Source organism: Bufo bufo, chromosome 1, assembly GCF_905171765.1.
Source record: "Bufo bufo chromosome 1, aBufBuf1.1, whole genome shotgun sequence".
Taxonomy (NCBI): domain Eukaryota; kingdom Metazoa; phylum Chordata; class Amphibia; order Anura; family Bufonidae; genus Bufo; species Bufo bufo.
Genome location: NC_053389.1, coordinates 185,048,103 through 185,074,145, shown reverse-complemented (window position 1 = coordinate 185,074,145; position 26,043 = coordinate 185,048,103). Strand labels below are relative to the sequence as shown.

At 45.4% G+C, this 26,043-nt stretch overlaps 1 protein-coding gene across 1 annotated transcript; it reads right to left on the bottom strand.

Annotated features, from left to right (window-relative positions):
• Positions 1-1,144: 1,144 nt before the first annotated feature.
• LOC121001941 (ferritin, lower subunit) lies at positions 1,145-10,850 on the bottom strand. Its single transcript, XM_040433217.1, has 4 exons — positions 10,689-10,850; positions 5,093-5,239; positions 3,621-3,746; positions 1,145-1,427 (listed from the first exon to the last, which is right to left on the bottom strand). Exons 1-4 carry the CDS (start codon positions 10,788-10,790, stop codon positions 1,281-1,283), a joined length of 522 nt encoding a protein of 173 aa, XP_040289151.1. The 5' UTR covers positions 10,791-10,850; the 3' UTR covers positions 1,145-1,280.
• Between the last annotated feature and the right edge of the window lie 15,193 nt (positions 10,851-26,043).

Genomic DNA, 26,043 nt, shown 5'->3' with positions numbered 1-26,043 from the left:
CAATACTCTTAATTTTCTGCATGTAATATGCAGGTGATAAATAGCAGAAGTTTCCTCTGTGTACCTTATCTGAATTGATAACAAGGCCCTGTAGCGGTCCCAACAGAACCAATTACAGTCCACAATATTAGGCCTCCTGCACACGGCCGTTTTTTTTTCCCGTTTACTGGCATTTTTTTGCGTTCCGTATACGGAACCATTCATTTCAATGGTTCCGCAAAAAAAAAAAAAAACGGAATGTACTCCGTATGCATTCCGTTTCCGTATTTCCGTTTTAACATAGAACATGTCCTATTATTGCCCGCAAATCACGTTCCGTGGCTCCATTCAAGTCAATGGGTCCGCAAAAAAACGGAACACATACGGAAATGCATCCGTATGTCTTCCGTTTCCGTTCCGTTTTTTGCTGAACCATCTATGGAAAATGTTATGCCCAGCCCAATTTTATCTATGTAATTGCTGTATACTGTATATGCCATAAGGAAAAACGGAACGGAAACAAAAAACGGATCCGTGAAAAACGGACCGCAAAACACTGAAAAAGCCATACGGTCGTGTGCAATAGGCCTTAATCCGAGTCAGACAGCTTCACTGCTCTAGTTGATCAGGGTTTCTTTAGAGCAAGTGCCCTTGCATGTTCTACTGGAAGGCTAACTCTACTTCCACAGACTCTACAGATCTGATTCCCGTCAACTACATTCATGGGGGAGATTTATCAAAACTGGTGTAAAAGAAAACTGCCTTAGTTGCCCATAGCAACCAATCAGATTCCATCTTTCATTTTCCAAGGGGGAGCTCGAAAGTGAAAGGTGGAATCTAATTGGTACACCAGTTTTGATAAATCTCCCCATAGTGCTGGGATCAGCTTTACAAAAATACTAAAAAGTTTGTGATTATCTGTCTAAAACAAATACTTAAATAAGGTCACTTGCCAACAGCAACTGAACAACACAGCCACCTAACAGCATTATGAATGTAGTGGTACTGCGGTATAGTCACCACACAGAGGGCCAGGGAATCATTTTTACAGTGAGTATTATACAGACATTTTCTATTGATAGCAGGTCGCCAGAGTTCAGATTTTTCACGTTTTTCCATGTTCGTGCAACTTCTACGACACTAGAACGAAACAAGTCAGAAGAGATTTTGTACCAAATATTTTATTGCCAATATGATGCTGGAAAAAGAGGCGAATGTAATTGGTCCTGATAAAATAATGTCCTCTCCACTGCCTACATAGAAATACTGGAGCAACGAGAGGTAGGCGATTGCAGAAGCAGTCAACCCAGTGTATGCTTATTGAACAGATACTCTGCCATGCCAGGGTGACTGCTCCACATTTTCTTCAGGCTGGTTATGTGATCTCCAAGCTTCTTTATGGTCTCGGTGCTCTCCGACAAAAATGGAGACTCCAAGAAATCAGTCATCTGCAAATAAAGAGAAAAAATTTAATTTAATTATAAAAGGGATTCTCTAGTGACAGAAACCGCAAACTTCCCCATCTGTATTGGAAGCCACATGTGCTGAACACCATCCTGGGACTTTTAATGAGGGGCCAACTTGCAGTCAGGTGGGCACCCAGTGGCCATGGATGCTCTCGCTGCCTAGAATAGTTATTAGGATACAACTTGCCATAGCAGTTCATAGAGACTGGTTAACTTTTCACAGTGACTGGATAACCCTTTAAAGAGGCATTTGTCCCTCTCCCTTTTAGAAGCATGCCGGTATGAGAGTATGCGGCCTCTGATGAGGCTTGCTGGGTCCCTCAGCATTTGACATGTGGAGAGGAAGTCACATTCTCTCTTCCATCCTATGAGACAGTCATCAATGCTTGCATAGCAATGAATTGAGAAAATGACTTCCTGTCCATATAGTAGAGGCTGTGGGATCCAGCAAGTCCCATTGAGGCAGGGGATAGGTCAAATAATAACTGACTGCCAAAAGTAATGGGGACTGAAAACACATTAAGGCCCCTTTCACACGGGCGAGTATTCCGCGCGGATGCGATGGGTGAGGTGAACGCATTGCACCCACACTGAATACCGACCCATTCATTTCTATAGGGCTGTTCAGATGAGCGGCGATTTTCACGCATCACGCTCTATATTCTGCGTTTTTCACGCAACGCAGACACCATAGAAGTGAATGGGGTTGCGTGAAAATCGCAAGCATCCGCAAGCAAGTGCGGATGCGGTGCGATTTTCACGCATGGTTGCTAGGTGACAGTCTATTCACTGTATTATTTTCCCTTATAACATGGTTATAAGGGAAAATAATAGCATTCTGAATACAGAATGCATAGTACAATAGCGCTGGAGGGTTTAAAAAAAAATAACTCACCTTCTCCTCTTGTTCGCGTAGTTCCCGGTCTCTTCTTTACTTCTATGATGAGCTGTGGGCTAAAGGACCTTTGACGTCAGATCACATGCTCCAATCACATGGTCCATCACCACGGTGATGTACCATGTGATTGGAGCATGTGATCTGACGTCAAAGGTCCTTTAGCCCACAGCTCATCATAGAAGTAAAGAAGAGACCGGGAACTACGCAAACAAGAGAAGGAGAGTTAATTATATATATTTTTTTTAACCCTCAATTGATCACCTACTAAGCATTCTGTATTCAGAATGCTATTATTTTCCCTTATAACCATGTTATAAGGGAAAATAATAACCTCTACACAACACCTAACCCAAGCCCGAACTTCTGTGAAGAAGTTCAGGTTTGGGTACCAAACATGCGTGATTTTTCTCACGCAAGTGCAAAACGCATTACAATGTTTTGCACTCGCGCAGAAAAATCGTGGGTGTTCCCGGAACGCACCCGCACATTTTTCTGCAACGCCCGTGTGAAAGAGGCCTAATACTTTTATATGAAAGTTTAAAATTATTATATATAGCAGCACACTCAATGCGGAACAAATATTGTGTGGGTACCTCATTAACATCAGAACAGGATGGGCTGAAATCTCTCATTGTGCCCCAGTTGTTTTTAGCAGGAGGCTGAGGATTTCTGTGCAGACTACATCTCCGTTGAAATTAACAGACATTTAGCTACAAGAAATCCACAACAAAACTATTTTCGTTCTGTTCCGCTGAGGAATGTTAATTCTGCAGCGGAACAGAACACAGGTATTGACGCTTTTCATCCCCATAGGCTAACATAGGGGATGTCTTTGTGGTGCGGAGAATTCTGCAACGTCTGAAGGCACCCTTATAGTATTTTAGTAGGTCTGCTGAGCAGCAGGATTCTTGGGTGCCCTCAGCTGCCAGGGCACCAGAACATCTGTAGCCACTAAACCTCCCATAATTAAAAGGGGTTGTGCAGCAGGAACATATTGATCAATCAATATGCGATTGGCAAGGGTCTGTCTATTTCGGGATGAGGCAAGGCACAGTGTAATTTTGAAGCAGAGCTCAGATAAGCGCCACCTCCTCCTCAAACAGCTGATCGGCGAGTGTGCCAGGAGTTGGATCCAAGTTGATCAGATATTGATGACCTATCCTGAAGATATGTAATCAATAACTACCTACTGAACAACCCCTTTTTTCTCCATCAATATAAGGAACCCTTATGTGATGAACAGGTAATTTTAGGGAGTTGCAAACACATTTTCTTACATGAGGGTCATTCTTATCTCCAGCTACACGGTGTAGATCCAGCAGAGCTTGGTTTACGGTCTTCTCCAGCTTCAGAGCAGTCTGTAGGGCTTCCATACCATTTGTCCAATCATCTTTTTCTGGTTTCTAATCAAAGAGAAGTCATAGTTATCTAGTAACAGCCACTACTGTAATGTACAGCCATTTCTTCTCCTTCCCTCCCCCAATTCTGGCCTTTGCCTTGAATCAAGACAAATCTAATGTGAGTATTTGAATATTCAGTAAGGTTTTAGCAGCCATATTGCTTACAGGAATCATGCTGGTCTCTCAAAGCAGGGAGAAGTGTGACTGAAGGGCCCCTAGCCACTACTCAAAAGATTCGCAAATCACATAGAAGAGTGGTAACCCTGACTCGCCCTACAGTAATGGTGTGTATTCCCATTTAAGTTTTCAGGGATTGTCCCATGAAGACAACTTATTCCCTATCCACTGGATAGGGCACAAGTATCTGGTCAGCAGGGGTCTGACCACTGTCTACCACTCCATTCAAACTGGGAGCATGGGCCCCAGTTCCCATGATTGATGGGGCCCCATCAGTTGGACCCCCTGCCAGTCAGACACCTATACACTATTTAGTGGACCGGGGATAAGTTGTCGTCATGGGACAACCCTCTAAGTTTGTTGTTACCCCTGCTTGCGTCGTTTGCACTTTTTGCCCTTTTGTGTATTAGAGGCAACAGGCTTCTGTGCGAATTGGCAGAAAACAGTCACCTGGCTACCAACCGGCAGGAGAAAAGGAGAAGAAAAGCATTGTGGGACTGACGCTGAGGTGCTGGAGTTCCTATGACATCGAGTAGAGTGCAGAAGGTCATAAGGAAAGGTTGGCTCCAGAGTGGTAAATGCAGCAGTGACCAAGAACACAGTAGGACAGGAAAAAGGCAGTAGGTTTGGCACTACCTAAACTGCCATAAAGGACCACTACGAAAAGTTGTGCCATAAAGTGTTGGCACCATTCAAATAAAAATAGTTTGTCAATCAAGAGTCTGCATCATTCCACAGGGAAGCCCCTCTTACTCTGATGGATGGATAATTGTTACGCATGCATAGACTTTTGCTATGAAATACATTTGATACATTTGGGAAGGAAGAAAGAGCATAGACTAAGCACCATGATTTCAGGGATAAGTTGGGGCACTCTAGTGGTCAGCAAACATTCACTTCAGGCAGAAATAATCTAAAATATTGGTTTCAGTTTAAAACTCCATATATGAAGTCTCTACATCTCGTCTAAAACGGTTGTTACTGTAACTCCGAGATAGAGCTGTACCATGGTATGGCTTACTAGATAACAGATGAATGTGAAAACTCCATAGGTCAGCTTTCACAGTAAGATAACCCCCATCATAAACCCTTCCATTACACAAACCAGCCTCCGCAGCATAAAATGTAGAAGCCAGTATGAATAGAATGGAATGAGAGGACTGAACGCTCACCTCAATGCTCTGGAGGTACACACGTCCTCCTCTCTGGTTCTGATACTTGATGAGCTTCTCTGCATGTTCCCTCTCCTCCTCTGAACGCTCATGGAAAAACTTGGAAAAATTTGCCAGCGCTACATCATCACGATCAAAATAGGAGGCCTGTAGGAGAGTAGCAGGAAAATCGTAATTGTACACGACCATTTATTAAATGTAAATTATATGCTGATTTTTATATCATAAGATATAAGAATAGTAAATCTCAGAATAAAGGCTCATTCACACAGCCGTTGTCCCGCCGTGCCCGTGCTGTGGGCCACAAATTGCGGTCTGCAATGCCCGGGCACCAACCGTGTGCCAGCCGCATGCGGATCACGGACCCAGTCACTTGAATGGGGTCCGCGATTCGTCCGTTCCACAAAACGATAGAGGGCAGATTAAAAACTTAGGCTATTTTCACACTAGCGTTTTTTTTGTGGATCAGTCATGGATCTGCAAAAACGCTTCCATTACAATAATACAACAGTCATGAACGGAGCCGGTTGCATTAGGTCTTCTATAGCCATGACGGATCCGTCCCTCATTGACTTTTAATGGTGTAAGACGGATCAGTTTTCTATTATGCCAGAGAATACGGATCCGTCCCCATTGACTTACATTGTGTGCCAGGACGGATCCTTCTTGCTCCGCACCACATCGCGGACAGAAAAACGCTGCAGACAGCAGTGTTTTGGTGTCCGCCTCCAGAGTGGAATGGTGACTGATCGGAGGCAAACTGATGTATTCTGAGCGGATCCTTTTCCATTCAGAATGCATTAAGGCAAAACGAATCGCTTGTGAGAGCCCATGACGGATCTCAGAAACGGAAAGCCAAAACGCTAGTGTGAAAGGAGCCTTGTGTGCCTCTGAGAACAGCTCTGTTTTGGCAGCAAAATTGTCATATGTGCACCAAATCCCATTGGGATTTACTTCCTTTCCAAATTGAATGGAATGGGTATTGCTGCTGGGGCGAGAAGGGGGACAAAAAACAAACAAACACGTTTCTATTGAAAATGGGAAGCTATTTAATAGCATCTTGTACAATTGACCACATAAAATGCCCGTTTTGCATGGGCGAATATGCTGTGGATTTTATTTTTAGCTGCATGAACAGTCTATTCCATTTTTCAGCATACTGAATAAGGCCAGTTTCACATCAGCATTTTGGCATTCCGGTTTTGAGATCCGGCAGAGGATCTCAAAGCGGGGCCAAAACAGTTTCGTTTAGGGCTAATGTATTGTGAATAGGGTATGCTCCGTTCAGGATGCAGCAGTACGCCTTCCTTTCCGGCAGCATTCCGTTTTGTGACTGGACATGAAACCGCTGTAAGCTGCAGTTGTGTCCGGTCACTGAAATGGAACAAACCAGATCAGTCACTAAAACAGTGTAAAAAGTCAATGGTCCCGGATCCGTCAGTCACCCACAGACTTGCATTGTTTTTAGTGACGGATCCGGTTTGTTCCATGTTTATTTAAAGGGCTTCTGTCACCCCACTAAAGTCATTTTTTATTTTTTTTTGTTGGCTACTTAAATTCCTTATACTGCGATTTATCAATCTATAATGCTCTTACTCATTTTCGTTCAGTAGTTTAATAAAAAAAAAATATAGACTTTTATAATATGTAAATTATCTCTCTACCAGCAAGTAGGGCGGCTACTTGCTGGTGGCAGCCGCATCCTCCTCTCAAAGACGCGCGCCCCCTCCTCACGTTGATTGACAGGGCCAGCGAACGCGCTCATCCTCTGACTGGCCCTGTCTGCAATTCAAATCCCGCGCCTGTCTTCATTCGGCGCAGGCACTCTGAGAGAAGGATGCTCGCCTCCTCAGTGCGCCTGCGCCCATGACGTCTTCTTTCGGTGAAGTCATCGGCACAGGCGCACTGAGGGAGTGCTGAGGAGGCGAGCCTCCTTCTCTCAGAGCGCCTGCGCCGAATGAAGACAGGTGCGGGATTTGAATTGCAGACAGGGCCAGTCAGAAGACGAGCTCGTTTGCTGGCCCTGTCAATCAACATGCGGAGGGGGCGTCTTTATGAGAGGAGGATGCGGCTGCTACCAGCAAGTAGCCGCCCTACTTGCTGGTAGAGAGGCAATTTACATATTATAAAAGTCAGTTTTTTGATTAAACTACTGAACGAAAATGAGTAAGAGCATTATAGATTGATAAATTGCAGTATAAGGAATTTAAAGTAGCCAAAAAAATAAATATGACTTTAGTGGGGTGACAGAAGCCCTTTAAGGCCTAGTTCACACGATCGTTTTTTCTGCAAGTCTACGGGCCGTTTTTTTTGTGTTCTGTATACGGTACCATTCATTTCAATGGTTCCGCATTAAAAACGGAATGTGTTCCGTATGCATTCCATTTCCGTTTAAAGATAGAACATGTCCAATATTTGGCCGCAAATCACGTTCCGTGGTTCCATTAAAGTCAATGGGTCCGCAAAAAAAAAAAAAAGGAACACATACGGAAATGCATCCGTATGTCTTCCGTATCCGTTCCGTTCTTGCTGAACTATCTATTGAAAATGTTATGCCCAGCCCAATTTTTTTCTATGTAATTAGTGTATACTGTACATGGCATACGGAAAAACGGAATGGAAACACAACGGAACGGATCCGTGAAAAACTATAAAAGCCATACGTTCGTGTGAACTAGGCCTAACACAACCGCATCCTAACTGAACAGATGTATCCAGATGTGTTAAACAGAACCATTTTGGTCCCGTTTTGGGATCCTCTGCTGATCTCAAAACCGGAAACCAAAGCACAGATGTGAAAGTAGCCTAAGACTGACGAATTTTGGAGTGCATTTTGGCAAAAATCAGCCGTAAACAAGTGCTTGTCATTCTAGAAGTGCATTTCAAATCAGCAGTGTAAAAATATGCAGCCACATGGAACCCTATAGAAAGGTTATTAGCAACGACATAGGCCTTGTTCACATTTCCGTTTTTCACTAACGTGTGCTGTCCGCATTTTCAGTAGACAGCATACATTCCCATTGATTTGAAGGTGTCTGTTCACATTTCAATGTTTTTTTTTTTTTTTACTGACCGTGGGTCAGTAAAAAAATAATCACGGGGACATGCACTACTTCGATCCATGATGCGGACCAAGCACGCCCATTGAAGTCTATGGGTCCGTTAAAATCACTGACACATCTGTGTGGTGTCAGTTTTTCACTGAGGACTAATAGATTCTTTGAAAATGTATTTTCAGCTGAGCAACGTCAGTGAATTACAGATGACACACAGATGGTAAAAACTAGGGATCGACCGATTATCGGTTTGGCCGATATTGAGGATTTTGAACGTTATCGGCATCAATTTTGCCGATATACCGATAACGTATGGGGAACACAGAACGCGCTGCTGACAGCGCTCTCTGTGTTCCCTCCGCAGCACAGGGGAGAAGGAAGCAGTGTCTCCTCCCCCTGTGCTGCTGCTGCCGCCAATTAGGGGATAGAACATAAGAGGAGGGGAGGGGCTGTGGCCGCTGCGCCACCAATGAAGATAAGCCTTTCATTCATTCATATATACAGGAGGCGGGAGCTGGCTGCAGAATCACATAGCCGGCTCCCGACCTCTATGAGCAATAGCTGCGGTCCGCGGTAGTTAACTCCTCAGGTGCCGCGGATCGCAGCTACCGCTGATAGAGGTCGGGAGCCGGCTATGTGATTCTGCAGCCAGCTCCCGCCTCCTGTATATATGAATGATCGATAGACTTATCTTCATTGGTGGCGCAGTGCGCCCCCCCAAGCCCCCCAGTATTAATCATTGGTGGCGCAGTGCGCCCCCCACCCCCATCCCGGCCAATAGTAAAAACATTGGTGGCGCAGTGCGCCCCCCCCCCCACCCAGTATTAATCATTGGTGGCAGTGGCCACAGGATCCCCTCTCCCTTGCTCCTCCGATCGGAGCCCCAGCTGTGTAAGCCTGGGGCTCCGATCGGTTACCATGGCAGCCAGGACGCTATTGAAGCCCTGGCTGCCATGTTCAGCTCCATGCTGCTGTGTGCACTATGCACAGAGCAGCAGGGACAGTGTGAGATCCTATTCACCCTGATAGAGATCTATCAGGGTGAATAGGACAAAGGTTCTAGTCCCTAAGGGGGTTAAAAGTTAGTAAAAAAAAAAAAAAAAAAAAACACAAAAATATTAAGTATAAATGAAAAATTTATAAAAAAAAAATACACATTAACAATAAACAAAAAAAATACACATTAACAATAAACATATTAATTTTCAGCAGATTTGTGTAGGAATTTTTTTTTTTTCTCAAAAATGAAAATTCCCAGAATATCGGTATAAATTATCGGCTATCGGCCTGAAAGTTCACAAATTATCGGTATCGGCCCTAAAAAAAATCAATATCGGTCGATCCCTAGTAAAAACGGACACAGACCAACTACGGATCCTTCACAGATGAAACACGTACACTTTTTTTTTCATGGACGTGACACAGAAATGTGAATGAGGTGAACATAACCTAAAAAGGTGTATGGGTAGTTTGAGAAAGCTGCAGCGTTAGGCACCAGTGTGGGTAGGCTTGCAGAAACTCTGCACACATTTTTGTACGTTTGGGCACCAAATCCGCATCGGTCACTTGCAGATTGTGTTGTGGATTTGATGTGATTTTGCCTCAGATCTCATACTTCCATTGAAAAGTGTGAAATTTGCACACAATATATATTTTTTTTTGGTGTGTGAAACTACACCAGCATTGTGGATTTTAAAATCTGCGGCATGTCCATTATGGTTGCGGCTTTAGCTGTGGAGTTCACCCTTTTCAATGATCTGTGGCAAAACTGCATCAAATAAAACGATGTTAGACAATGCAGATTTTTGCACGGATATGCTGCAGAAACGCATAAAAATCAGCAATGAATTTTTTGTGGCCCCTTTGAAGTTAATGTGTCCGCATCTGGTCCGTAAAAACGTGAATGGGGCCAAACTCTGCACAAGGGGTTATAGTTTATAAGGCTGAAAAACAAACAAAAAAAACAACAAAAAAACACATGTGTCCATCCAGTTCAGCCTGTGTTCCTTCAGTCTGCTACACACCCCAGAATTTGGGGAACACGGTAGTAGGTGTTGAGCGGTTACAAGGATTGCACCATTTCCTTAACCGCTCTTCTGCCATACTAGAGCACCAGTGCTCATATATTACCCCGAGATGTGTCCAATATTGAAGATTGCTATATAGAGACGTTGGATGCGTGGTGGAAAGGGTCACATTCATACACGTAACGCACATATCATACATACACAGGGGTTTATTTTTATGCATATGCCGCATGAAGGAGATCCAGAATTTTTCATGACATAATATCTACATAAGCAAATATTTCAATACAAAACAACAGGACTGCACCTTTTAATCTTCACAGTTGCGAAACACCAGGTGATACGTGAGAACTTACGCAATAAGAGAGGCAGAGCACAACAAGAAACTATGCAGCAGAGAGGGGGAGAGTTTAGTAGAAGGAACACATGAAGGGTTGACATGGTGCTTCATTCAGACACACATGGCAGGGACACAACACGGAAGTGTTAGTCACAAGGTCGGTGGCGGCTCACCATAGACAGGTAGATGTACGAGCTGTGGTATTTCAGGTTCACAGTGCGGTTGAGGCCTGCCTCACAATCCTGGTGGAAGTTGTGCCTGATCTGGGACTCCATGATTATCTGTACAATGCAGGCAAATGAAATGAATGGACGAGCCGCCCCTCCCCCTATATAGAGGCTGCAGGGGCATGAAGTCCCTCCTAACACACAGCTATCCCCTCCCATCCCCAGCAGCAGGCCTCTGCTAGTAAACACAGCTGGGGCCTAGTACATTGCATTTTACACTTTGTGTTAAGGCTTGTTGAATTCACATTTTACATTTGTAGCACGCGTGCCTGCAGCCCATGGAATGTGAATAATTGAAATAGACCTGGACTGGGGATCAGCAAACTACAACACTCCAGCTGTTGTGAAACTACAACTCCCAGCATGCAAATTTGCTAGACTGTTTTTGGAATCACTATAGAAGTGAATGTCAGGATCCCGAAAAGAAATATGGAGGGATCCACATGGGATTATCATCATCCCAGAGTTTTACATTAGGAGCTTTTGGTGGGAATTTTTCCCGCCAGAAAAAAGGAGGTTCAGGGCTAAGAATAGGTGGGTTACTGGGCAGAAGGGGAGAGGTCAGTGATTGGGTCAGGGAGGAACCTATGGAATTTCGTTGCTGGGCAGAATGGAGTAGGGATGCCCAGCAACAGGTATGGGATTGGGTGGGATTTCTGGGCTGGAACCAGGTTAGGGCTATAAGAAGAGGTGTCTGCCAGCTGTGTGCTGTCAGAACAAGTACCTGAGGGAAGTTTTGCTGCCCCCGCCCGCCCTTCCCTCTTTTTATTTTATTTGTCACGGCGCTTTATTAGAAGGAGGGTAAAAGTCGCTCACTGATAAGGTGAGCGGACGAGTTGAGTCAGTAGTTTAGGCCGAGCTTATGGCTGGTCTAATTATTGGTTTGTTAATAAGATATTGATGATGAGTTAATTTATTGATGAGTTATTTTATGATGATTTATTGTGATTTAACTTTAAGCTAATCTTTAATAAAGATGGCCGTGGCCTTATTTATTCCACCCATTCAAGGTGTTCGCATGTATTTTTTGTATTGATTAAGCTATTGGTATTGGTTATGGGGTTTGGGTATGATTTATAATCCCATGTCAGGATCCCGGAAAGAAATATGGAGGGATCCTCATGGGATTATAATCATCCCAGCGATTTACATTTAGGGTTTTGCACGCCAAAGATGTGAGGTATAGGGGCTAAAAATAGTAGGGTTACTGGGCAGAGGTCATTCATTGGGTCTGGGAGGGACCTATTAGATGCCGTTGCTGGGCAGAATGGAATAAGGATTGGGTAGGGAGCTTTGGGCTTGGGACCTGGTTCGGGTTTATAATAGTGGTGTCTGCCAGCCGTGCGCTGTCAGACAAGTACCTGTGGAAAGGATTGCTGCCCGCCCTTCCCCTTTTGTTTTGCTATTTGTCACGGCTACTTTATTAGAAGGAGGGTAAAAGTCGCTCACTGATAAGGTGAGCGGACGAGTTGAGTCAGTAGTTTAGGCCGAGCTTGTGGCTGGTCTAATTATTGGTTTGTTAATAAGATATTGATGATGATGATTTAATTTATTCATGGTTTTATTTTATGATGATTTATTGTTAAATGACTTTAAGCAAATCTTTAATAAAGATGGCCGTGGCCTAATTTATTCCACCCATTAAAGTGTACACGTGTATTTTTATTTGGTCAAGGTTGGTTATATGGTTTGGGTATGATTTATAATCCCATGAAAGTTGTAGATCCCTGACCTGGACTATAATGCCTCATATAATGCAAATGCATTTTGTATATACCATTACTTTCTGATCACCGATCCTGAGAAATGAGCTGTGCTGCAGCTTCCTGAGCAGCAGATTTGGTGCGGTTTTGTCACAGATATCACTCTTGCATTGAAAAGGATGAAATACACAACAAAACTTGCACAAACGGTTGACATGCTGCAGATTTCAAAATGCGTGAGCCAGTTCAATTTCCGTACGGTAGAAAAAAACTAAGTATCCATCAGATTTGTCTAATCTCGCACACTTTGCTGGTACTGTATTACGCTGTGGTTCTTCTGCATGAGAATCAGCGCAGATAAACCCCACCAATCAGAAATTATCCCCTATACTATTGATAGGATAGGTCATCAATATCTGATAGGCGGGGGTCCGACACCTGGCATCCCTGCCGATCAGCTGTTTGAAGAGGAGACGGCTCTTAATGCGAGTGCTGCTTCTTCTTCATTACACCTCATGCACATGGCTGCTGTGCCGCCGTTCCGTGCATTGGGGACCGCAATTTGCGGTCCCCAATGCATGGGTAACATCCATGTGGCGGCCGGGACGGATGGAGACCCATTCAACTTGAATTGGGTCCGTGATCCGTCCGCACCGTAAAAAAATAGAACATGTTCTATTTTTTTGCTGTGCGGAGGCACGGACAGAAACACCACGGAAGCACTCCGTAGTGCTTCCCTGGGGTTCCGTGCCTCCGTTCCGCACTGCAGCTCCGGATTGTGTGGGGCAGGCCGCAATATGGCCACGGCTGGACAACGGCGTGTGCATGAGGCCTTACACTACGCGTTCTCTCCCCTTTAGCGGTGGAGTAGTGTAATGAATTTAAGTGAATGGAGTGAGTACTTGTAATTACACAGCACAAACAGCTGATCGGAGGGGACCTGACACCCAGCACCCCCACCGATCACTTAAAGATAGGTCATCAAAATAAAACCCTGCACAACCCCTTTAAGAGAGGATAGAACCTGCTTTATGATTTACCGTATTTTTTGCCCTATAAGACGCACCTGCCCATAAGACGCACCTAGGTTTTTGAGGAGGAAAATAAGAAAAAAATATTTTGAACAAAAAGGTGTGCTTTTGGTGGGTTTTGAACTAATGGTGGTCTGTGGATGACACTATTATGGGGGATCTGTGGGTGACACCGTTATGGGGGATCTGTGGGTGACACCGTTATGGGGGATCTGTGGGTGACACCGTTATGGGGGATCTGTGGGTGACACTGTTATGGGGGATCTCTGGATGGCTCTTATTGGGGTCTCTGGATGGCACTGTTATGGGGATCTGTGGATGACACTGTAATGGGGGGATCTGTGGATGACACATATATGTGTCATCCATAGATCCCCTCCATAACAGTGTCCCTGTAGTGTGAATGACCCCCAATACAGGGGGTGGGGGTCGCATCTGGTTTTATAATGACAGCGTGGCCCGTACAGTGACTGTATTCTACTTCACGGGCCCCGCTCACTGTATATACCGTAATCTTATCTATAATTGTAGGCATTGTTAATATATACAAATTCAGGGTAATCAGCACCTGTATTACTTACAACAAGCGCTCGGTAGCAGAGAGGAGGGAGGAGGCAGGCCGGGAGGACGGGCGCTGGCAGCATGAGTCACTACGTCATACGCCCATGCCACCTGCTTTATTCATAAAGTGGGCGGCGCAGGCGCGTGACGTAGTGACTCACGCTGCCAGCGCCCGTCCTCCCGGCCTGCCTCCTCCCTCCTCTCTGCTACCGAGCGCTTGTTGTAAGTAATACAGGCGCTGATTACCCTGAATTTGTATATATTAACAATGCCTACAATTATAGATAAGATTACGGTATATACAGTGAGCGGGGCCCGTGTAGTAGAATACAGTCACTGCACGGGCCCCGCTGTCATTATAAAACCAGATGCCGGCCCCCAACCCCTCCTCCCTCTCAGCTGATACACTCGCCGCGCGGCATAAAAATGCAGCATTCGCCCCATAAGACGCACTGCTATTTTCCCCCCACTTTTGGGGGGGGGGGAGTGCGTCTTATAGGGCGAAACATACGGTATTACATGCACATTATTAATTTTAGTCACCTTTTCACCAGGGACACATGGGATAAAAAATCCAGTGGGAAATTCAACTATGGTTTTTTCTGCATTTCTGCCACACAAAAAAGCACAACAAAACCGCAGCAGATTTTCACCACGCTTTTCTGCTGTGTTTTTTTTTTACGCAACATGTGGATGAGAATTCAGAAATTCTCATCCACTTTGCTGGTACTGTACAATGCTGTGGATTTGCCATCGGGGATTTAGAGGCATTCCGTTATAATAGATGTCTATGGGCTGCAAAACAGATCTGTGGCATTTCCATTATGCAGGGGAGTCGGACGGATCCGTTTTGCAGCCCATAGATTTATATTATGGCGGAATGAATAACGGAATGCCTCTAAAGGCATTCCATTATGCATTCCGTCATAGAATTGCGTTCCGTGGTAACAGAATCCATAACGCAATTCACCTTTAACCAACAAACGAAGTGTGAATGAATTTTATAAGCGGAAATTCGCTCATCTCTAGTTGGGATGTTAAATATAGGATACAATGTAACTCTATGGACATTGGGAGAGCATTTTTTTTGACAGACACCTGTTGCTCTCTACATATACATTCACACAAACTTTTATTTGGGGAATTATTTTTCTTTTACTCATTCTAATTTGTTTGATTGCTTGCTTGTTTCTTTTTGGAGATTCTTTTGTTATGCTTTATTCATCTTTCTCTTCCCAAATTTTGTAACCTTTTTTCTTTTTATGCAAATTAAATCCTAATCCTAATTAAATCTTTTAACTTTTATCTTTCATCAAGAATTCTCCATATTTTGTTGGTCTCCTTCTTAAGCATTTCTTGCAAAATTACGAAATGCTGGGCGATATTTAACAGAGTAATGTTATTTGCATGCAGTAATTATCCAATAGGAGGCTCAGAACTATTTGCTTAGTTAAATCCAGGTGGCGACTTTCTTTTTGGACAGGCAATGTATGTTTATGATGCTATTGCTGTCTATATACTTATCTTGACTGCTACTGAAGAAGGGGGATAGAAAAACCTGAAACGCGTTGAGACCATCTGTATTATCAATAAAAGGAAACCACCAGAAGTAACACCTTTGGTACTGCTGTGTCTTTCCTGAGATACTACAAGCGATCCTGGCGGGGAAGGCTGAGTCTATGGGTGTCTTGAGCTTTATCCCATTGACCTCCTCCTCAGTGAAGTGAGTCAACCTTTTACCTTTTGTCTTTAACAAGCATTGTTTATAACAAGCTTTTAATTTGCATTTATTTTATCCTATTTGTGGATCAGCTTTCATTCAGGTCATAACATTATTGTGTCTATTAATTCATTGTCCCACAACTTCAAAATATCCATCTCTTTCCTGTTTAAATCCGATAGCGACAATTTGGAATCTGGCGCCTTCTCGGTGGCGGTGTTCTTTTCTTCTTTCCTGCACATTTCTGGTAATAACCACACCCCTTGCCTCCAGGTGTTGCTTATGTGGTCATTTAACTTTCCTTATATTTATAATTGCTTCTCCCACTATGCCGTGCAGTTTATAGCTTCTGTGCCTGTGGATTGTTTGTGGCTGGATCTCGGCTGAGTTCCAGGTGCTTCCATAGTCTCTTTGAAGTTAAGTCTTTCCTTTCCCTTTTGTATTTTGTTTAGGTTCTGTGTGTTGCATTTGCCTATTGTTTGTATTAGGCCTGGAGTAGACTCCTGTTCGTCCTTCCTTTTGGAGGAACAGGTAGTCTCGTCCCTGCCATTAGTACCAGGGTCCTATAGGGCTAGATAGAACTCTAGGTATTCCTGCGTATGAACTCACCTACCTTTTGTTGTCTGTTCATACTAGTAGTCAGTCAGGATTTTGGTTAGGGTTTTCACTAGGAGGTGTCCATCTTCCTTACCTAGTTCTCAGACCTGATTCCCTGTTTCCCCCTTCCCTCCTATGCTCGGTGTGGTGTTTCCCTCCCACACTGAAGCGTGACATTATAAACCGCCTTACCCGTCATTTTTGTTTGTTTGTGTGCAGCCATGGATCCTATTGCTGCACTGGCAGGTCAGCTGCAAGGGCTGTCTTTGGAGGTACCTGACCTCCGCACAACCGTCTCGCAAATGCAGAGATCACAGGCTGTTGGTCCTGGTGGTAGTGGTAGAGACCAGGCCTATCTGGAGCCTAAAGTTGCCTTCCCAGACAGATTCTCTAGGGGACGTGATAATTTCATTTTGTTTAGGGAGGCGTGCAAACTGTATTTTAGGCTATGTCAAAATTTTTCGACGCTTTGGGTCTTATCTATGATGATCCGGATCGGACCTCTCTAGCCAAAACCAAGCTGCGCTGCCTTCGTCAGGGTGATCGTTCCACTGAGATTTATTGCTCTGACTGCTGAGGTGGCACTAGAGTAAAAAACTGTGGGGATTGAGGTGTTTATCGACAGCGGGGCTGGGGTGAACTTGATTGATGCTCAGTTCGTCCATATGCACGGTTTGTCACTTAGTGCATTAGAAAAAAAACATTTCCATTTTTTTTTATATTGATTCTGCACCTCTAACTCAGAAGTGTTTATCTCAAGTGGTGCATCATATCAGATTAAGAGTGGGCGACTTTCATCAAGAACTTATCTTGTGTTTTGTGTTAGAGGGTCTCCCTGCTCCAGTGGTTCTGGGTTTACTGTGGTTAAGCAAGCACAATCCAACCATCCAACCATCAATTGGCAAGCTAGACAGATTCTGGATTGGGGTGATTATTGCATTGACAATTATCTGAATACATATTTTTCTTTTTTAACTACTGTGGGGTTTCGCTCTGGTATATAGGGTTAGCGGGTGCAGTACAGAGGCAAAATACAAGTTCTTAACTCAAAACTTCAGTGTTTATTCACTTTATTCAATTGCACAAAACAGCACATAACTTTGCAGTCTTGGTGTTAATTCACACACAATGGAAAGTTCATATAACACAAGTCACCTTGCTGGCAGTTCTGCCTCCAGTAGTCCACAGCAGGCTTTAGAGGGCCTGTTTCCCCAGCATGCGGCTCTCAGCCATTCAGCACGGCACAAAGCCTCAGATCCCAAAAACAGACATCTCTGCTGAGCCCAGCTGCCTATTTAAGGACAGCCAGGTGCTGCCAAAACCCAGACCAGCACTTAAACTCTGGTCTGGTATATGACCTCACCTGGCTGGAAACCAGCCCAGCCACACATGGTGGGAGGAAAATGCCTGCCTTGCCAGACACAACCCCTCACTGTGTCACATACCCCCACCCCCCCTTTGTTCAACCCTGAGGGGGTGGACACACGCCAGACAATGCACCCGGGACAGGGCATCCGCGTTTCCCTGCAACCGGCCTGCTCTGTGTTCTACCAAGAACTTAAAGTTGTACAGAGACAAAAAACATTTGGTGACCCGGGCATTCCTGTCTTTGGCCTGGCTCATCCACTTGAGAGGGGAGTGGTCGGTCACCAGGCGGAACTTTCTCCCCAACAAATAGTAGCGGAGAGACTCGAGTGCCAACTTGATAGCCAGGCACTCTGTCTCCACTATACTGTAACTGTTTTTCGGCTGGGGTGAGCTTGCGGCTTAGGAAGACAACAGGATGCTCCTCCCCGTTGATTTCCTGAGACAGTACAGCACCGAGGCCTACTTCGGAGGCATCCGTTTGTACCATGAACTCCCTCTTGAAGTCGGGCGTCAACAAAACCGGTGACCCACACAGGGTCGACTTCAAAGCGGCAAAAGTCTCTTCCACCCGATCATCCCAGCGAACCATCACTGATTTTCGTCCCTTCAAGAGCCCTGTCAAGGGTGCGGCTAGAGTAGAAAAGTGGGGAACAAACCTCATGTAATAGCCCACCATTCCCAGGAATGACTTTATTTGCCTAGTTGTCACAGGTCGGGGCCAATTTTGTATCGCCTCTATTTTCTTCACTTGGGGTTTGGTGACTCCACGCAATGACATACCCCAGGTACTTAGTCTCTTCTAACCCTATCGCACATTTTTTTGGGTTAGCGGTTAGGCCAGCTTTCCGAAGGGAGTCCACTTTGGGTAGGTGACTTTCCCACTCGGTACTGTGGATGACAATATCGTTCAGGTAAGCCGAAGCGTACCGTCAATGTGGACGAAGCAAAATGTCCATTAGTCGCTGAAAAGTGGCGGGGGCGCCATGCAGACCAAAGGGTAAGACCTTATATTGGTACAGCCCCTCAGGCGTGATGAAGGCAGTTTTCTCTTTGGCAGCCTCCATTAAGGGCACCTGCCAGTACCCTTTCGTGAGGTCCAAACCAGAAAAATAACGGGCTTGTCCTAACCTCTCAATGAGCTCATCCACCCGGGGCATGGGATATGCACCGAATTTGGAAACCTCGTTAAGTTTTCGAAAAGTCGTTACAAAACCACAACGTCCGGTCTGGCTTGGGTATCAATACTATAGTCACTTTTTGACTCCTCAATGACGTCTAGCTGCAGCATTAGCTGCACCTCCTCCGATATGGCTTGTCGCCGAGCCTCGGGTACCCGGTGTGGTTTTATTTCAACTTTTGCCTGAGGCTCAGTGACAATGTCATTATGGAAGTGCGTCCAGGGAGGTCCGAGAACACATCCGCAAAAGGACCTGCGATGACGTCATCGCGCTCACCACGTGGTGAGCACAGTGACGTCACCGCAGGTCCTGCTAAATGAAGATACAAGAGGATGCCGGCTGTGCGATCAAGTGAATGAGGTGAGTTTTTTTCATTATTTTTAACTATTACTAATTAAAATGTGGCTAGCTGCCAAAAGTGAATATATCTAGATGGGGACTTTCACCCAGCTATGGATACTGTGCAGCATACAGTTATAGCGCCAGTGGCGTAGGGATCGCCATAGCAATGGGGCCCTACGCCACTGGGGGCCCGGGATGCCGACTGAGGATTAAAAAATTATAATTCAAGTGGCGGTGCGATCGGGGCCCCCCCCTCTCCTCATTGGTGGCAGCGGCAGTACCGATCGGAGTCCCAGCAGTGTAATGCTGGGGCTCCGATCGGTTACCATGGCAGCCAGGACGCTACTAAATTCCTGGCTGCCATGGTCAGTTAGTCATACTTACATGCGCTGTGGCCGCCGGGCGCTCCTCCTTCTTGTCGCAGACTGCCCGATCCCCTGAAGACGCCATGTATATGGCGAAACATGTCGGGGGGCAGTAAATAGGTTTTAGACCACAGCCGACCCTAATATTGAGTGCTAGCTACTGAGTAGCTGATAGGCAGAACAATAAACGAACGTGCAGCTAGTAGCGATCCAACAGACAAGGCGAATAGGGCAATGAAAGCAAACAGACCTCAGCCAGTGTAGCGTAACAATAGCCGCCAGCTACAAAGTAGCATGATACGTTGTTACAACAAGCTAGCAAGCCTAGAGTAAGCCAGTAGGCAGTATAGTTAGCAAAGTGCTATCGTTACAGCTCAAAGAGTATATACAGAGACATACAGTGAAAAGACAGGTAGCCATGCAAGAAACTGCCATCTTAATATAAGTAGAAAATATAAAAGAATAAATACAAGTACAGCACACCATAGGTCGACTGTTGACAGTTTTAAACATAGTAGGTTAAGATTAAGTATTCACTAAATATTTAAAAATAACTAATAAAAGTTAAATTTTACCTAAGTAAGTAGACACTAATAAAAATTAAAATATAATGCACATGTCAAGAGTAGGCAACCAATAGTCATCTGACTAAATGTAAATATAACTCCTCCTTCTTGTAACTCGTCACAGGTCTGTGCGGCGCATCGCTATAAGCATAAGCAATGCGCCTCACTGACCTGTGACACGTTACAAGAAGAAAGAGCGCCAGGCGGCCACAGCACATGTAATGATGTAAGTATGCTGCGCTGCAGAGTAACTGACCATTGTAGCTGTGAGTCCTGCAGAGCCTGCTGTACGTCCCTGTTCTGACTGTGCGCTTCTGTCTGTGTACTGTGTCCTGTACATGTCACTGGTGGTAGGTGAGGGGTAATCCGGGGACGCCCCCCCCCCCCCCCCCCACCTTGTCATGGGTAGTGACCTGGGCTGCCGCTGACACCACTGATGGGGGGGCTGGAGGGCACACTGCCCACCAATGATTTTGATACCGGAGGGGGAAAGGGGGGCAAACTGCCCACCAATGAATGATTTTAATACAGGGGAGGCAGGGGGGGACACACTGCCCACCAATGATTTTAATACCGGGGGAAGAGGGGGGCACACTGCCCAACAATGAATGATTTTAATACAAGGGAGGGAGGGCACACTGCCCACCAATGATTTTAATACCGGGGTGGGCGCACTGGGGGCTGATGGAGATGGTACTGGGGGCTGGTGAGAGGCTACTGGGGGGCTGATGGAGAGGCTACTGGGGGGCTGATGGAGAGGCCACTGGGGGCTGATGGAGAGGCTACTGGGGGCTGCTATGAGGCTACTGAGGGCTCGTCTCTGAGATCTGATTGGGGGTCATTCATATTGGGGTCTGAGCTGAGGTGTGATCTGAGGTCTTATTGGGGTCTTATTACCATTGGGGATCTTATTGGGGCTGTTAGCTGAGGTCTGATTAACATTGGGGGTCTAATTGGTGGTCTGACCTGAGGTATAATGAAAAATGTTTTTTTTCCGGAGCAGCTTGGAGAAAAAAGGCCTCACAGTCTCCCACACTCCTTCTGCCCGGCCAAGCCTGCCAGCACCCCTGAGGCCAAGCCTGCCAGCACCCCTGAGTCTTCAGAACTGTAAGTAAATTATATATAAGGAGAGATTATAATATGAAAGAGACGAATTATGTCAGAGCGGCTCTTCACCTACACGTGTATCAGCACTAGATATATACCCCTTACTCTCCCTAATACCCAAACTACACAAGATAGATATCCCTACCTTCTGTCTAATACACATGCACACCCCACGTTATGTACTTTCACCTTCTTGTGTTACAGACCCCTGTACAATTTAACAATCTTCTTTAATACACAGACATTTCGATTCATACATTTCCTACACTGGCACAAATGCGTTGCCAGTGACCAACTGTCTGTGCTCAGTCCTACGCGTAACTGTCGCAAGTGCATGAGGAGCTGCGGATGTGGCGGCGAGGTCCCAGAGGTGTGTGGGGGTGGGAGATCCGGGGGGGGGGGGGGGGCCATAAATCTTTTTTGCTATGGGGCCCAGTCATTTCTAGCTACGCCCCTGTATAGTGCTATAGCTCAGTGATATATATCAAGACACTGTCCCCCATTTGTTGGAGGGTGGGGATGTCAGGTGCGCCTTATTGAGATATAGCACCACTGCTATTAGCATTCAGTAATCCCCTGAGCCTAACATGCGGCTCACTGGGGTCCCGGCTTTGAGGTGTGCTATACAAAGAGGTGGCACCTGCTTAACAATCCCTATACCCTCCTTTGAGGCAGGCTACAGATATACTGATTCCCTAACTCGCGTCCTGCTCGACGCGTTTCTCTGCTGGATATAAGCCAGCAGTTCGTTAGAAGTCAAGCGCGGGGAAAAGAGCACCAAACAAACAATAATGGATGCTGCACGCTGCTGATATTGAGCGTACAGCGAGACGGCCATCATAGTGCCGGAGGGTACGCATCGCTGTACGCTCAATATCAGCAGCGTGCAGCATCCATTATTGTTTGTTTGGTGCTCTTTTCCCCGCGCTTTACTCCTAACGAACTGCTGGCTTATGTCCAGCAGAGAAACGCATCGAGCAGGACGCGAGTAAGGGAATCAGTATATCTGTAGCCTGCCTCAAAGGAGGGTATAGGGATTGCTAATAGCAGTGGTGCTATATCTCAATAAGGCGCACCTGACATCCCCACCCTCTAACAAATGGGGGATAGTGTCTCAATATATATCACTGAGCTATAGCAGCTATAACTGTATGCTGCACAGCATCCATAGCTGGGTGAAAGGCCCCATCTAGATATATTCACTTTTGGCAGCTAGCCACATTTTAATTAGTAATAACTAATAAAGTTTTTTTTGTTTTCATTTTATACCTGAGCTCTATAGATTTATAATAGTTAATTTGTCCTCAAGACTATAGATCCAAACCTTTATGTGACACACTGAGTTAATTATTATTTTTAACCCCTCAATGGCAATTTAGCAGGCACAGTTCATAAGGGGGCCTGTTGTCACACAGAAGAGCAGATACAGTTCATAAGGCAAGGGGGGCTATGGTGGCACTGGTATACTATTGTGCCAGCACCACCATAGCCCCCCCCTCCCATGAGCTGTGCCTGTGTGCTGCTTATCGTTGACAGTACCCTCAGACAATGAATGGGGCCAATCGGAAGCGTTTTTTCCCCGGTATTGAGACCCTATGACGGATCTCAATACCGGAAAATAGAAACGCAAGTGTGAAAGTAGCCTAATACGTACCCCGCTCCCCAGCACCTGCGTTGCTCCTAATGCCTACACGGTTGCAACTGCTGGGGGTATGGTAGGGGAGGAGCCAGGGCAGGTGGTGGGATGGGCCAGTGGTGGTTAGTGGGCGGAGTTGGTAGGGCCCCATTCAGATTCTTGCTATGGGGCCCAATGATTTCTATGTACGTCCCTGGTTGGTGCCAAGGTGTTCTCCAAGTTGGACTTAAGGGGGGCATATAATCTGGTTAGGATCAAGGAAGGGGATGAATGGAAGATGGCTTTTAATACTCCTGAGGGGCACTTTGAGAACCTGGTCATGCCTTTTGGGTTGACCAATGCTCCTGTGGTTTTCCAGCATTTTGTGAATGACATTTTTCATCACCTTGTGGGGAGGATTATAGTTGTGTTTTTGGATGACATTCTAATTTATTCATTCTTCAGACGTGGAGATATATCAGGATCACGTTAGACAGGTGTTACAGATCCTAAGAAATAATAAATTGTGTGCAAAATTAGAGAAGTGTGTTTTTGCTGTACACGAGGTGCAGTTTTCGGGCTACCTGCTGTCATCTTTGGGTTTTCGAATGGATCCAGAGAGTCCATGCTGTATTGGACTGGGATCGACCCGAAAATCGGAATGCTCTTATGCGGTTTTTGGGGTTCACCAACTATTACCGAAAATGTATTCAGAACTATTCTGGGCCCGTCTCCTGGTAAAAGACGTCCATGTGCCTTTTTTCTCAAAAAAACCCCCCTCTCTTCCGCAGAGAGAAATTATGATGTGGGTAACAGAGTTACTGGCCATTAAGTTGGCTTTTGAGGAATGGCGTCATTGGTTGGAAGGGGCGATTCATCCGATCACTGTGTTCACTGATCACAAAAACCTGGCTTACCTGGGAGTTGGCTAAACGACAAAACCCGAGGCAGGCCAGATGGTCTTTGCTTTTCACCAGATTCAATTTCACTGTCACCTATCGTCCTGGGGTTAAGAACGTCAAGGCAGATGCCTTGTCACGCAGTTTTCCTGGAGGTGGTGATTTTGAAAATCCGAGTCCTATAATGTCGGAAGGGGTGGTGATATCCGCTTTTTACCCTGACTTAGAGGTGAAGGCGTTAGAAGCCCAGGGAGACGCATCGGATTCTTGTCCCTCTGGGAAACTTTTTGTGCCATTGGAATTGCGTCACAAGGTGTTTGAGGAACATCACTGTACGGTTCTTTCGGGACACCCTGGTAGCAGATCCACTGCCGAACTCATCTCTTGTAGATTCTGGTGGTCAGGGTTGTGTAAGTGTGTTGAGGACTGTGTCAGCCTGTAGTACCTGTGCACGCGCTATGACACATACTCGGCCTTCCGGATCTCTACTTCCATTGTCCATCCCGTCCAGACCATGGACTCACTTATCCATGGATTTTATCACTGATCTACCTAATTCTTTAGGAAAGACAGTTATTCTGGTCGTAGTTGATCGCTTTAGTAAAATGGTGCACTTTAAAGCGTTGCCGGGCCTACCTAATGCTAAAACACTTGCACAAGTGTTTGTTGACAACATTGTAAAACTCCATGGCATTCCCTCTGACGTGGTCTCGGATCATGGGACTCAGTTTGTTTCCAGATTCTGGAAGGAGTTCTGTACTCGACTGTGGGTACAACTGTCCTTTTACTCAGCTTTTTATCCTCAGTCGAACGGACAGACGGAGCGCACTAATCAGAGTCTTGAGACTTACTTGAGATGTTTTGTCTTTGAGAACCAGAAGGAATAGTCTTCGCTTTTGTCTTTGGCAGAGTTTGTCATAAATAATCATAGACAGGAGTCCATTGGGAAGTCGCCGTTTTTTGGGGCATATGGGTTTCACCCGCAGTTTGGCACATTTTCTGGTTCAGATACTTCTGGTAGCCCTGAGGAGGAATGTTTTTTGTCATCATTGTCATCTATATGGCGGATTCCCTGTTTCCCCCTTCCCTCCTATGCTCGGTGTGGTGTTTCCCTCCCACACCGAAGCGTGACTTTTTTGTTTTGCATTGCATCATAATACAAGTCTATGGGCATCATAACGGATCCGTCCTGGTTTCCGTTATGCAGGTGGATCAGGCGCTAGTGTTTAAAAATCCTGGCTGATCCACGCCTGATTCATCTTCACAAAGGTCAATTTCTCCACATTTTGGGTGGACAGGCGAGTTCTCCTCGGGGTAGCTATAGCCCTGCCGCACTAAACACCCACTCTGATGCCACACTGCTGGCCGGGCAGGAAAGGTTGTCCAGGGCAAACTCGGCCAGTTGCGGCCACAAATCGAGGTTGGCTGCCCAGTAGTCTTCAATGTGAGGTGGCAGGTTGTACTCCAAATATGCGACAACCTGCTGGTTCAGGTTCTGCTTTATGTCTAGCTGCTGCTGCTGGTGACTAGTTTCTTCAGTACGCGGGTGAAGAAAACTGCTCATCGGCGACGCTAGACTTAAGTTGCTGCTGATGGAGCTGGTACTGCTGTTTTAAGTCCGGTGGCATGAGATATAGTATCTTATCTTATGGTCATCTTCATTTAAACTTGCTCCATGAGGTCTCCGCGCGGGTATAGCTTTGGGAGTTCGAGGATGGGATCTGTACGTCAGTCTGCTGCTACTTCTGTCTGCGACAGAAACATTTTGGCCACTGCCCGTTCCCTTTGAAGGGCCTGTCACTTGTCTGTCTGAGATACTGTATAATAAAAGAATTAAATTAAAATTAAAATAATACACCCCAAGAAAGGCTCTATATATTTTTTCCGACAGAAACATTTTGGTCACTGCCCGCTCCCTTTGAAGGGCCTGTCAGCTGTTTGTCTGACATACTGTATAATAAAATAAATTAAAATTAAAATAATACACCCCAAAAAAAATAAGGCTTTTAGATTTTTTCCGATTAATAAACCCTCCCCAAAAAAATATAACAATCACAATTCACCGCAAAACGGCTAATTGGACGTACGTATATTTCCTTTTAATACACCACGTAAATGGCTGTAGTATAATGTAACTTCACTGCAGAATGGCAATTAAGACATATATTTTTTTCCGATTAATAAACCCCCCAAAAAAATAACAATCACAATTCACCGCAGAACGGCTAATAGGATGTACATTTATTTCT